The 13571-nt window shown below is 46.1% G+C and overlaps 1 protein-coding gene across 1 annotated transcript; it reads right to left on the bottom strand.

The window, feature by feature from the left end:
* Nucleotides 1-13331, bottom strand: LOC107373824 (cytohesin-3). Its single transcript, XM_015941969.3, has 14 exons — nt 12757-13331; nt 12518-12671; nt 11968-12050; nt 11663-11718; nt 9365-9431; nt 8518-8636; nt 8105-8185; nt 7917-8029; nt 7552-7700; nt 5927-6038; nt 5751-5827; nt 5601-5672; nt 5274-5422; nt 1-1029 (listed from the first exon to the last, which is right to left on the bottom strand). The coding sequence occupies exons 2-14, from the start codon at nt 12555-12557 to the stop codon at nt 945-947; spliced, it is 1203 nt and encodes a 400-aa protein (XP_015797455.3). The 5' UTR covers nt 12558-12671; nt 12757-13331; the 3' UTR covers nt 1-944.
* Nucleotides 13332-13571: the final 240 nt, after the last annotated feature.

Consider the following 13571-nt stretch of genomic DNA (forward strand, 5'->3'; position numbering starts at 1 on the left):
TTCAGCTTAAGAACCGTTTATTGAACAAGTAGTTTGATTATTAGAACATTATCCTCATAAATTACACATTTATACAAATCATTGACGAACAAAACAAACTGTACAATTATCCATAAGTCACAAAAACAAAGGTATTGAAAAAAAGAGCATTCAAATCTTTTTACATCAAAGTTAAAAATTCTATAAAATGTACAATAAAACTTGAACAGCTAAATGCTGTTGATGTTCATGGTGAACTAAAACCAGCCTGAGCTTTTATTTTCTCAAGTCAAGACAAATAATAACACATAGATGTGATCTGGAGTCGTTTCACTAGTAAAAGCTGCTTTAGGTGATTTTAGTTCACTTTTCTCTCCTTTTCATTTCCAGTGGGATTTTTTATGGGTGTTCTGTGTTGTTTTGCGTCGTGGTGTTTAGGGTGAATGCACTCATGTGTAAGTGTCCGATTTTCTGTCTACATCTTCTTTTTTTTTTTTTATCACTTTATTTCTGTTTCCTGATTTTTGGTTGTTAGTTTTCATTTCACATCTCACTAGAGTCATGTTTGTCTTTTTGTGGTCTTTGTGTGTGTGTGTGTGTGTGATCATTTTAGCAGTATTGGTCTCTTTGATGTCAGACACCCCACACCCAGCTCCTAAAGCCAACAAGCTAAAAGCTGCGTCCTCCCTCTCCTCCTGCAGAACACGCTCATCACCAGAAACCTTTGGATAAGGAGCAGTAGTGTGTGAAGATTGTTGAAGTCAAGTGAAGTTTTTACTTTACAAGCCTCATCTTAGTCCCCTTCGACCCTAGAAGTGTCAGGTCCCCGTCTCTTTAATGCTGTGTGATGATGATGATGATGATGATGATGATGATGATGATGATGATGATGATGATACTTTTCAGTCATTTGGGCTCGTGTTTATTCGTAAAACCAGATCCAGGGTTTGGCGCCGTGCGAAGCTTCAGTCCTGACAGGAAGTGTTGCCGGTGACCTTCCTCTTGCGAATGGAGATCAGGTCATGAAACGGATCTCTGGTGATACTCGCCCTGAAAACAAAGTCAGACCCAGAACTTCACCTCTAAATCCTGTCACCTGTCTGTCTGGAGAGAAAATCCACCAGAACTCACCTGGTTCTCACCTGTAAAGCACTTTCTTACCAACAATATTTCATTGGTTGTATTAAAGTTTCATTAGTTCGGGTCAGGCGTTGGCTGAAGCTTTCCTTACTGACCAATAGCAACAAATCTGGTATTTACCCACATCAACCCCAGTGGTTTAGTCTTATCAGCCAGTAAACGTGTTGCTTCATGTTTCATTTCAAGAGGCGGAAACATTAGTTTCCTTAGAAGCAAATCTAACTGTGTAAAGTTTTATTTAAATGTCTTCGTCTTCGTCTTCGTCTTCCTCCGCTTATCCGGGTCCGGGTCGCGGGGGCAGCATCCCAATTAGGGAGCTCCAGGCCGTCCTCTCCCCGGCCTTGTCCACCAGCTCCTCCGGCAGGACCCCAAGGCGTTCCCGGACCAGATTGGAGATGTAACCTCTCCAACGTGTCCTGGGTCGACCCGGGGGCCTTCTGCCGGCAGGACATGCCCGAAACACCTCCCCGGGGAGGCGTCCAGGAGGCATCCTGACCAGATGCCCAAACCACCTCAACTGGCTCCTTTCGATCCGGAGGAGCAGCGGTTCTACTCCGAGTCCCTCCCGAATGTCCGAGCTCCTCACCCTATCTCTAAGGCTGAGCCCGGCCACCCTACGGAGGAAACTCATTTCGGCCGCTTGTATCCGCGATCTCGTTCTTTCGGTCATTACCCAAAGCTCATGACCATAGGTGAGGATTGGGACGTAGATCGACCGGTAAATCGAGAGCCTGGCTTTCTGGCTCAGCTCCCTCTTCCCCACGACAGATCGGCTCAGCGTCCGTATCACTGCAGACGCCGAACCAATCCGCCTGTCGATCTCCCGATCCCTCCTACCCTCACTCGTGAACAAGACCCCGAGATACTTAAACTCCTCCACTTGAGGTAGGACCTCTCCCCCGACCCGGAGGTGGCAAGCCACCCTTTTCCGGTCGAGAACCATGGTCTCAGATTTGGAGGTGCTGATCCTCATCCCAGCCGCTTCACACTCGGCCGCGAACCTACCCAGCAAGAGCTGAAGGTCAGAGCTGGATGAAGCTAGGAGGACCACATCATCCGCAAAAAGCAGAGACGAGATTCTCCTGCCACCAAACTCGACACACTCCACACCACGGCTGCGTCTAGAAATTCTGTCCATAAAAGTGATGAACAGAACCGGTGACAAAGGGCAGCCCTGGCGGAGTCCAACCCTCACTGGGAACAGGTCCGACTTACTACCGGCTATGCGGACCAAACTCACGCTCCTCTGGTAAAGGGACTGAATGGCCCTTAACAGAAAGCCACCCACCCCATACTCCTGGAGCGTCCCCCACAGGGTGCCCCTGGGGACACGGTCATAAGCCTTCTCCAAATCCACAAAGCACATGTGGATTGGTTGGGCAAACTCCCATGCCCCCTCCATCACCCTTGCAAGGGTATAGAGCTGGTCCACAGTTCCACGGCCAGGACGAAAACCACATTGCTCCTCCTCTATCTGAGATTCAACTATCGATCGGACCCTCCTCTCCAGTACCTTGGCGTAGACCTTTCCAGGGAGGCTGAGGAGTGTGATCCCCCTATAGTTGGAACACACCCTCAGGTCACCCTTCTTAAAGATGGGGACCACCACCCCGGTCTGCCACTCCCTAGGAACTGCCCCCGATGACCACGCAATGTTGTAGAGCCGTGTCAACCATGACAGCCCTACAACATCCATAGCCTTTAGATACCCAGGATGAACCTCATCCGCCCCCGGGGCTCCGCCGCTTTGTAGTTGTTTGACTACCTCAGCAACTTCTGCCCCCGAGATCGGACAGTCCTTCCCCAGGCCTCCCAGCTCTGGTTTCTCCTCGGAATGCGCATTGGTGGGATTGAGGAGCTCCTCAAAGTATTCCTTCCACCGTCCGACTATATCCTCAGTTGACGTCAGCAGCTCCCCATCCCCACTGTAAACAGTGTGAGCGAGTTGCTGCCTTCCTCTCCTGAGGCGCCGGACAGTTTGCCAGAACCTCTTTGGAGCCGATCGATAGTCTTTCTCCATGGCCTCACCAAACTCCTCCCACGCCCGAGATTTTGCCTCGGCAACTGCCACTGCTGCACCCCGCTTGGCTATCCGGTACCTGTCCACTGCCTCCGGAGACCCACAGACCAGCCACGCCCTGTAGGCCTCCTTCTTCAGCCTGACGGCTCCCCGAACCTCTGGTGTCCACCAGCGGGTACGGGGGTTGCCACCACGACTGGCACCGGCCAGCTTACGACCACAGCTAGCAACAGCCGCCTCGACAATCGCAGAGTGGAACAAGGCCCACTCGGACTCAATGTCCCCCACTGCTCTCGGGACGTGGTCAAATCTCTGCCGGAGGTGGGAGTTGAAGACCGTCTTGACAGGTTCTTCTGTCAGGCGTTCCCAGCAGACCCTCACTATGCGTTTGGGTTTGCCAGGTCTACGCGGCATGTTCCCTTGCCATCTGATCCAACTCACCACCAGGTGGTGATCAGTTGACAGCTCCGCCCCTCTCTTCACTCGGGTGTCCAAAACATACGGCCGCAGGTCAGATGATACGACTACAAAATCTATCATCGACCTGTGACCTAGGCTGCCCTGGTACCAAGTGTACCGGTGGGCATCCTTATGTTCGAACATGGTGTTCGTTATGGCCAAACTGCGGCTTGCACAGAAGTCCAATAACAAAACACCGCTCGAGTTCAGATTAGGTGGGCCGTTCCTCCCAATCACACCCCTCCAGGTCAAGCTGTCATTGCCCACGTGAGCATTGAAGTCCCCCAGCAGGACAATGGAGTCCCTTGATGGAGCACTATCTAGCACTCGTCCCAGGGACTCCAAAAAGGGTGGGTACTCTGAACTGATATTTGGCCCATAAGCACAAACAACAGTCAGGACCCGTTCCCCGACCCGAAGGCGCAAGGAAGCTACCCTCTTGTCCCCCGGGGTAAACCCCAACACACAGGCAGAGAGTCTCGGGGCTAACAAAAAGCCAACCCCAGCCCTCCGCCTCTCACCCGGAGCAACTCCAGCAAAGTAGAGTGTCCAACCCCTCTCCAGGTCTCGGGTTCCAGAGCCAATGCAATGTGTCGAGGTGAGTCCGACTATATCTAGCCGGTACCGCTCAACCTCTGCCACAAACTCCGGCTCCTTCCCCGCCAGCGAGGTGACGTTCCATGTCCCAAAAACTAGTTTTCTTGTCCGGGGATTGGACCGCCAAGGCTCCCGCCTTGGTCTGCCACCCGATTTGCATTGCACCGGACCCTTCATGTTCCTCCTGCGGGTGGTGGGTCCACAGTTGGACGAGCCCATGTATCCGGTTCGGGCTGGGCCCGGCCGGGCCCCATGGGCGAAAGCCCGGCCACCAGGCGCTCGCTCACGGGCCCCAACCCCAGGCCTGGCTCCAGGGTGGGACCTCGGTAACCCTCCGGGCCGGGTACTCCGACTCTTCGTTTTAACCGCCATGAAAGATCCTTCGAACCGTTCTTTGTCTCACCCTTCACCTAAGACCAATTTGTCATGGGAGACCCTACCAGGGGCACTAAGTGCCCCAGACAACATAGCTCCTAGGATCATTAGGGCACTCAAACTCCTCCACCACGATAAGGTGACGGTTCAAGGAGGAGCTAGGAAGCTACCCTTTATTTAAATGTGGAAATCTAAATCTAAGTATCACAGTTTTACGTATTTACCTGACAAACTGTTTCAGACTAACGTAACAAAAGACAGAGTGAAGCAATGCCCTGTCTGAGTGAGTCTGTTCACTCATGGAACATTTATCTGTATTCCTGTTTGGGTTCTCCAGGATCCGCGGTTTAACACTCTCATCGTCTGGGACCGAGGTTCTCAAACACTCTGGTTTCTGTGAGTACCACCATCCTGACTAGTAATAAAGCTGTAATACCAGCCTGCCTTTCAGCACTCTTCATACATGGGGCAGATTATACTAATTAAATAATCTATTATTACAGAAGCTTTATCACATTATTTTCTGATGATTTAACACAAGATCACAAACGTCTAGACAGCTGATTCCTATGGATTTGATCCATCCCCGAGGAGCAACAGGCTGAAATTCAGAACGGTACCCTGAGGGTAACTTTCATGGATTGGCCAATGAGGTCCCTGATATTTTTGGACACATTCCAGATTAAAATGAGGTGATTATTACCTGATTGCTTCGATCCAGTTGTCCCGTTCTTCGGTGCTGCATGCTCTGAGCCTGTAGGACTGGTGTTTACCCTGAACCACTCGGCCTTTGCTCTCCGTTTTGCAGGCCTTGACGTTCTGTCCTTTGGGGTGGTATAACTCCAAACAGTACTGTGCAAACACACGAACAGCAGCACGTTACAGAGAGCAGATGCTTTGTGTTTGGTTCCGACAGACAGATGACTCATTGTTTTCAGGACTTGTGGTAGGAATGTAGCAGCTATCGTGTGATTCACTGGAGTCTGTAGCAGCAGACGCTACAACTGTGAAAGACAGAGTGGAACCGTACCGGTCTGCTGGAGTCCTGCAGCTGCTGGACACAGAGGTTCTCCAGTGGGATGATCCCGATTGGGTCCTTGTCCTGCAGGGTGAAACAGACGTCAGTGATGGACAAATGATATCTGACCGTCCTGCTGTCAGCAGGGAAAATAAAACTCACTGTGGTGTATTTAAAGTAGTACAAGCAGCTGTCAGTCAGAATGAACCACCTCCTCTTCCATGTTTTAACTCGACCACCTGCAGGAAGGAGGAGAGCTTTCAAACAGGCTGGAAGAGATGCTCAGACTCTGATTGACTACGTGACTTCTGAGTTTAGTCCTAACATCATCCTCTCACCCATTTTCAGGAGCCACCCCTCTCGATCTGGGTTAAAAAATGTCAGCGTGAGGTCGTTCCCGTCATCCTCGGGGATTTTAAAGGGCTCATTGCGAATGCTTGCATACAGTTTCTGAAAATAAAACACACCTTTTAGCTAAAGGTGCTCCAGATTCGCTGCAGAAAGAAATAAAACAAACAAATGTGATAGTGTAGTAATTGTAGTCTATTAGTGTGTAATAGTGTAATATAATGTAATATTATTTGATACTGTAATAATGTGTGATAGTGTAATAGTATGAAATAGTGTAATATGATGTAATAGTGTAATAGTTATAGTGTAATAGTGTGTAATAGTATGTGATACTTTAATAATAACAACAACAACAACAACAACAACAATAATAATAATAATAATAACAATAATAATAACAATAACAACAATAATAATAATAATAACAATAATAATAATAATACTGGCTTTTAGACAGGGATTCATGTTATCATATTATGATTTTATAGTTTTTATTGTTGTGTTTTATCTTCTTGCTTTTTTCTTTTTTGTTTTAAAGAGCGAATTGCAGGTAAAAAAAATTCTAATTCATATAAAATGCTGCCCCAAAAATACTATTTGAGAAGCTTATTGTGGATATTTGGTTTTAAAATACAAAACAGAAGTTTTTCTAGTAAAAAGTGGCCTTTCTCAGCAGAGCTTCTAAAAAGGCTGTTGTTTTTAAGTCTGAACCTTTGACGTAACCAGAGGGAGTCAGAAGCTCGGCTGCCTCGGCTCAGTGTGGAGAGTGGCTAGTTTAGGGTAGAGAGGTCATGTGATCCAGTCAGTGTGTGTGTTTACTAGTGTTGGGTTGTGTTCATGTTGATCAACTAGAGTTTATGAAGGCTGTGCCAACTCCATCTGGACATCGAGTCCACGGGTTTCCAGATATGAGAAACAGCGCCTCTATCTCCGTGCCTGATGGTGTTTCTGCAGCTGAAAAGACAGACTTATGTAGCCCACATCGGTCGGTACCGGGTCAGGGAGGTCCGCACTGGGCTCCGGAGACCCGTGGTGGGGTTTAAAAAATTAAATGCGGATTTCTGGAGCTCCAATCACCGTTGGAACCAGGTCAGAACCGACCACCAGAAGAGACGCGCGGCTCAGCTGACTTCCGGGTCGGAACCGGATCAGAGCCGCCGTACCAGGAGAGGATGTGCGGCTTTTGAAAATACCAGCTTGATTGTCTCGCTCGTGTTTGGTTGGGATCCGGCTCACAGAAGCCCACATGAGCTCCAGAACCGGATGACAGGTGTGTCTCTCCCTCTCGCTAAGCTAAACTACGATACGTGAACGGATATTAGCGAGTATGAGACCGCTGACAGACGCTCATTAGTATCAATATTAAATTAACTGACCGATACTATTTTAATTGTCTGGTACACGATAGTAATCTGTAAAATATCGTGATGTTAGCACACGAGTTTAAGCTAGCATCGTTAAGCTGCCAATTATAAAGTGTTATCATCTTATCTTAAACAAAATGTTCATTTGAGAGCATCTGTCCGGAAGTTGCCTGTTTGTCACATTTTGTAACTTTTTAAAGCCGAACAAGCTCCGATATTTTTTATCTCAACGTCACCGATCGGCTGACCGTGAGCAGCTCAGGGGGAAGGTTGTCTCCGTTGTTGATGCCTCTGTTCATAGAGATGAAGAGCTGCAGGCTGGGCTTGTCCTTCACGTTGGGGTTGTGGAGACTCGTGTTGAGCATGATGATGGCAAAGGACAGAATGTAGCAGGTGTCTGTAACAGAAGCCCAGAGTTAGCTTCTTCTCTCCAGAGCTCTGTTAACGGCAGCCATTAAAAGTTCTGACTCCAGGTAAACGCTGTAGAGCAATTAGACTGAGAATCCTTCACCCTGACTGCTTCGGGGAACAGTTCTGGAGCCCAAATGTCTCCAGTGGAGATGTCAGAATCAAACATGAGAACATGGATTTAATAGGACTGCTGGTCTCATACCTGTGGACTGGAAGACACCTGGGTTACAGTCACAATACCGAGCTGCAAAAGCCTCCATCATCCTGTCAATCTTCTGAGCTTCTCCTGGGAGGCGAAAGCTCCACAAAAACTGCCTGGAAGAGCAGAGTTTCATGAAAGAACACTCAGAAAAGAACGAACAGGACTAAAGGTAGAACCGTCCGACAGACCTCAGCGCCTGGACCAGGTTCAGGTCTGAGAACTCATGCAGACCCACAAAGGCTGTCAGGATCTCCAGGTGCATTTCCTCCCTGTGAGATGTGTACGAGCAGGGGTCAGTGAAGGGTACACACACACACACGCACGCACGTGCACGCACGCACACACACACACACACACACACACACGCACGCACGCACAGACACACACACACACACACACACACACACACACACACACACACACACACACACATCAACATTTAAAATGCAAAAATCACACATGAATCCCCACAAAAACTCCTATTTTAAAACTCGTTGTAGAACAAGGTTCTTGCTCTAGATCTTTTGTCTTTTTGCCATTTCTGACTCTTCTTGTCTTTTTTTTCTCTGAACCTTTTCATGCCTCACTTTTTGCCACACACCTTTCTCCTAAGAAGTTTCCGATGGCCGTCTTGTTTAGTCCCTCCTCCTTGTACAGGAACTCCGCTACCGGCTTCGCTCTCCAGTCGAGGAACTCGTTTTCCACCAGGTAGTGGATTCCCTGCAGCGGGGGAGAGACACTCGTTTGAGTTTCAGCTGAAAGCTAGTCTGTCATCTTTAAATCTGTGTTCATGCATGTTTTAAACTGACTGTGTGTTTGGATTTGCATCAGTGCTGCAAACTCATAGAGCACCACAACACGGTTTTATTTTTTGAGTCCATGACCAGCAGCAGGAGGATGGAGGAGGGGTGAAGATCTGCTTTTGTTGCCTCTCAGAATAAAAAATTGACCCTGGAACCTGACGATGAACTCCTGATAACCATCTTTACTAAAAGAGCTGTAGAACAGGTGGTGGCGTGCAGAGGACGCGGTTCCTGCGGAGGGAGTCTGAATCGAGAGAGGAAGGAGGAGGAGGCAGAGGCTGCTGTGGTGAAGAGACGCCTCTGCTCTGCTTCAGGGAACAGGATGTGGTGGTTCATGTTATCACTCATGCTCCGAGTCTGTGGGAGCTCTGCTGAGCATCTCACCCAAATCTGCATCCACTCTATGTAGTTCTGCTGCCTTTTCATGTAAACCTTATGAAAAGACTTATTTTGGAAGTTAAAGGTCTAACGTGTCATCAGTTTGCAATTACCTCTTCGTGATCGGGTCCTGACATTACAACTCATGCCTCCACATAGAACAAAGGTTCTGATTGTAGTTTCTTTTAGGAAACCAGAAGTTTTACTGGCTCATACACAAGTTCTGTTCATAGGTTCACTCTTTATTTACACGAAAAGGGAGCTTACCACTTTGGGGTCCATGTTAAATTTCTTTTTTCCACGTATGAACTTCCTTTTTCTCATCACACTTTTACTGTAACAGAAAAACATGAATGCTAAATCATCTAGCAGCTCAGGAGATAAACGTAGCCTCATACTGATGAACAACTGTACAAGCTAGAAACATGAATGTCCGTGTGAGAATAGAGTCAGAGGTGTGATTTTAGTTTAGAATCAGGAAAATGTTCCATTCGATTACGTGGAGGGGGCGGGGCTTAAACATTTCCTGAAACCAGCCACTAGGAGGTGTTTTGGATTCTTTTAAGCTTAAAGGTGTAGTTTACTTGTTTATTTTTCATTTATTTCTCATTAATTTCGATCCTCATTCGCTGCAACTTACAGGTAGTCTTCCTGGAGTCGATGCAGTCCAACACAAAAATGTTCAACAATGCTCACAGAAATATTATACCCAAAACAATAATACCCCAAAAATACAAATAAGTCATTTGCAGTGTTCTCTAGCGTAAATCAGTGCCTTATGAGTTATTTAAAAGAATAAGCTATGAGCTCCTGTTCTGAGAAGCGGGAATTTGCTGGTGCAGAGAAAGGCTAAAAACAGCAGAATTGCTCATTACTGTCAATGATATGCACACAAGTCATTTCTGATTGGCTAACAGAATGCACTGTTGCAATGTCACTATCACCAAGACACTCTCCACTATCTCTCCTCAGTGCAAAAATAAAAAATAAAAATTAATCAACAAAAGCATAACTATGCAGTTAACATACAAACAAACTTTGTGTGATAATACAAAAGTGATTTATTTTCTACATTATTGTAATTTTTTTATTGTTTTGTTCTGCATGTTTGGTTAATTCACATCAAGAATCATCAGCAATAACAGAATGTGCTGGGTTTGTTTGTGGAATCGTTTTCTCAGCAAACTAAAGGTGTGATCTGTAGTTTGAAATGTTTCTGTGCAGAAACGAGAAACTGTGGTCGACTGCCAGTAATGCAGATGTGGCTAAATGCAGCCGCAGAGCAAACGCATCGTTTTATTACTTTGCAGCAACAGAAGAAGAGGAAGCACAACCCAGTGCATCTCAGGCTGCACTGGGTTAGTTTCTGTCACTGAGAATCAATTAGGGTGAAGCTTGTCTTTAAAAATGCAGCGACTGGGGTCCGGAGCTGCCAGAGAGGAGGTGAAACCACACTCTGAGCTGAGGGCTTTCGAATGCACGGACCACAGGGACACATTTATCAGATAAGCTTCTGAAGAATTTAAGGCAATGACAGGAGCAGCTTTAAAAATATTTCATTTCATTTAGGTGGCGTTTGATGTTCCAGGTTTCATTCAACCTTTTACATCAGCCATTGCTTAGAAAAATAATCCTACCGCGACTATAACATGTCAGCCAGAAAGATGACGAAAGGCACAAACAAATAAACAAACATAAACAAACAATGAGTGCAGTGCTCATCATGGTTGTGGAGGTAATATAACCCAGAGAGTTTTAGAGAAGCCCAAATAACCACAAAACAACTCTGGTTTCTCGGAGGCTAAATCAGAATAAACGAAGTTGGAAATCCAGACGTGCAGCTTTTACTTTGAAAGCAGCTTCTGTTGTTTTGAGCAGCTCTGCAGGTAAACAGTGTTTTTAACCAGCATCTGAACATCTAAGTTTGTGTTTTTGTTTTCTTTCTGTTCTCACACAAATTATAATGAATGATCTGCATAATGTTTAAACCTCAATTTTTTTATTTTAACAGACGTCTGAGGTCATGTGGAGTTTGCCTCTGTTTCTAAGGATTTCAGTGTCAGAATAAATACACATGGAAGTAAAACCCTTTGATTTAAATGTGCAATACTCATGATTATATAGTGTTTTATAAATGACCAGTTCTGATTGGCTGTCAGACCAAAGTGGGACCTGATTGGTTGCCAAACAAGGAAATCCTTTGCTGACTCTTCAGTAACCTCGGCAAGACTCAGTAATTAACATCTGGGAGGTTTAATCAATCAGTAATAATCCAGGATAGATGGCTCAGATTAAGACGCACGACAGACAACGTCAACAGCATTTTAGCATTTACTCCACGTTAGAGGCCCGCCGCAGCTGTGACTGCGACTCGTCAAATTCCATGATGCTAGGTGTCAACCGATCAAACTAAAGATGTTTGAATATCAATGCTCGGACTCCGATCAGAGACAACTCCTTCTCAGCTAACGTCAGCCATCTTTGATTCTGGCTGGGTCAAGCTGAGCTAAGCATTGTGGGGGAGGAACGCTGTACAGACTCAGAGGAGCTGCAGCTTGTACTCACTTATGCTGCTTCAGACTGGGGTTGTGGATGGCAGGAATGATCTCCAGCTTCTGCTTCTGAGAGAGGGAGTGATGAGATGATGTCAGAGAAGGACAAAGGTTTGGTTTGACATCACCAGCAGCCGCAGACGCAGTGACTCAGAGCCAGTCTGTCCACTGCTTTTATAAGATAACCTTCAGAGTTTTTGCATTTCAGTCAAAAGTTGGTGAATAGAGTTTTTGTGTGCTTGCAGCCGTGGCTTTGAGCAGAATAATGAGGCATTTTAATGAAAGACCTTGGTGGGAAAAAAAGAGTCACAACAGTACCTGAATGCCATCCAGCTGCTCCAGTTTGTGAGTCTTTAGGCTGTCTTCCTGTGTTGTCTCAGCCCCGGGCCGTTTGGGCATGGCTGTGGGGCAACAGGGAGCATGGTGGACTGTTAGATTCCAGATCAGTAACAAAATGCTCTGAGACGTGTCTGCACAGACGCCCACACATCTTATCAGGGACCAGTTTGCATCACAGCTTTGTCCCTCACAGTTTGGAGAAGCGATCAGTGAACGAAAATGAACGTGACCCTCCTGGTTTAACTCAAAACAGCTCTGGGCCTCTCTCAGCCTTAAAACCACGTTTCATATTCACCTGGAAGACATGCTACAGCCAAGGAGTAAACACGTGTGTGAATATCACAGGTCTTCACAAGTAAAACAACAGCGACTACCATAAACTGTGAAACAGAGCTCAGATGAACATTTGTTAGTTTTCTACAGAAAACGGCAGCAACAAGCACCAGTTTGACCTCAGATTTACCACAAAAAGTATTATAAACACTTTAAAATAAAGTCTTTCAAATGCCCAAAGTAAAAGGTTGCATACCTTTCCCCCAGAGGAAGCTGTCTTTTCTGCTTATAGCCATGTTTCTCTGCAGAGCCACTGACGGCTGCACAGGAAACTGAGTCAGACTGAAAAAAGGGTCAGCGCTGCCATTCTGAGGCTCTACACGCCTTCACCATCCTCCTGGTGACGTGCACTTACACCATAGGTTAAAACACAGACAATTAAAAATTTAACTCCCAAAACAAAAAATAGCATCTCCAATTACACACAGACATTACCTGATGAGCTTGTGATTGGTGTCAATGTGCACCATATACTTTGGGCAAGGAACTGTGTACGTCCTTCTCTCTACACATCCCAGATGTGTCATTCGAGCAAGTACACCCGCACTGTCCACACGATGCATGGATGCATACAGTCGGTCCCACTGTACTCTATGTCCCTGGGCAAGTAGAGCACCTCGGACTACCCTGTACCCAGCATCTGGCATGTTGCTCTTAATTACTGTGATAAAATAATCTAGTTCCTCATCACTGCATTTACTGTATGTGGCAGATACAAATATATAAATAAATATATTATTTTCAGACATCCGTCTAAATAGAGTTACTCTGGATACACCAAGGAGTTTGGTAATGACACTTGTTGGCAGACGCATTTCCACAAGGTGTTCGAGAGCCTCTCGTGACACCGCCAATCGTTGACGGCCACGAGAACCTCTTTCAACGTGTACCGTTATTAATGTCTTTTGATTATCTCTTTCCTGCTGGATAATAGTATTCAGATCGGAAAGAGCAGAAAGTATATCCTCTCCTACATCAACAATGTCACCTAGAGCACTTAATAAAACGAAATAATGGTGACAAGCAAACTGTAGCCCTTCCCCATCATCAGGTTGCCTCTCCAAGATGCTTGACAGTCGATCGTAAAACCTCTGAAGGATGTCATGCCTCAATGATTCCTAGAGGGAAAAAAACAAAAACAGAACAAACATGAATTGGATAACTGTTGGGTAATAGAAATAAAATAACAACTTCCAAATATCTTATGGCACTTTTATTTTTTTAACACTCCAGCTATGATAGTTTTAATA

The sequence above is a fragment of the Nothobranchius furzeri genome, chromosome 5 (genome assembly GCF_043380555.1).
Source record: "Nothobranchius furzeri strain GRZ-AD chromosome 5, NfurGRZ-RIMD1, whole genome shotgun sequence".
Taxonomy (NCBI): domain Eukaryota; kingdom Metazoa; phylum Chordata; class Actinopteri; order Cyprinodontiformes; family Nothobranchiidae; genus Nothobranchius; species Nothobranchius furzeri.

What these genes read in the sequence shown, in the direction of transcription:
- LOC107373824 (XM_015941969.3), bottom strand. Translation starts at nt 12,557, where the DNA reads ATGGCTATAAGCAGAAAAGACAGCTTCCTCTGGGGGAAAG. An exon ending in AACCTGGTCCAGGCGCTGAG is followed by an intron (nt 8,030 to 8,104) that starts GTCTGTCGGACG and finishes CTGCTCTTCCAG; the next exon opens with GCAGTTTTTGTGGAGCTTTC. An exon ending in AACTGGATCGAAGCAATCAG is followed by an intron (nt 1,030 to 5,273) that starts GTAATAATCACC and finishes CTTTGTTTTCAG; the next exon opens with GGCGAGTATCACCAGAGATC.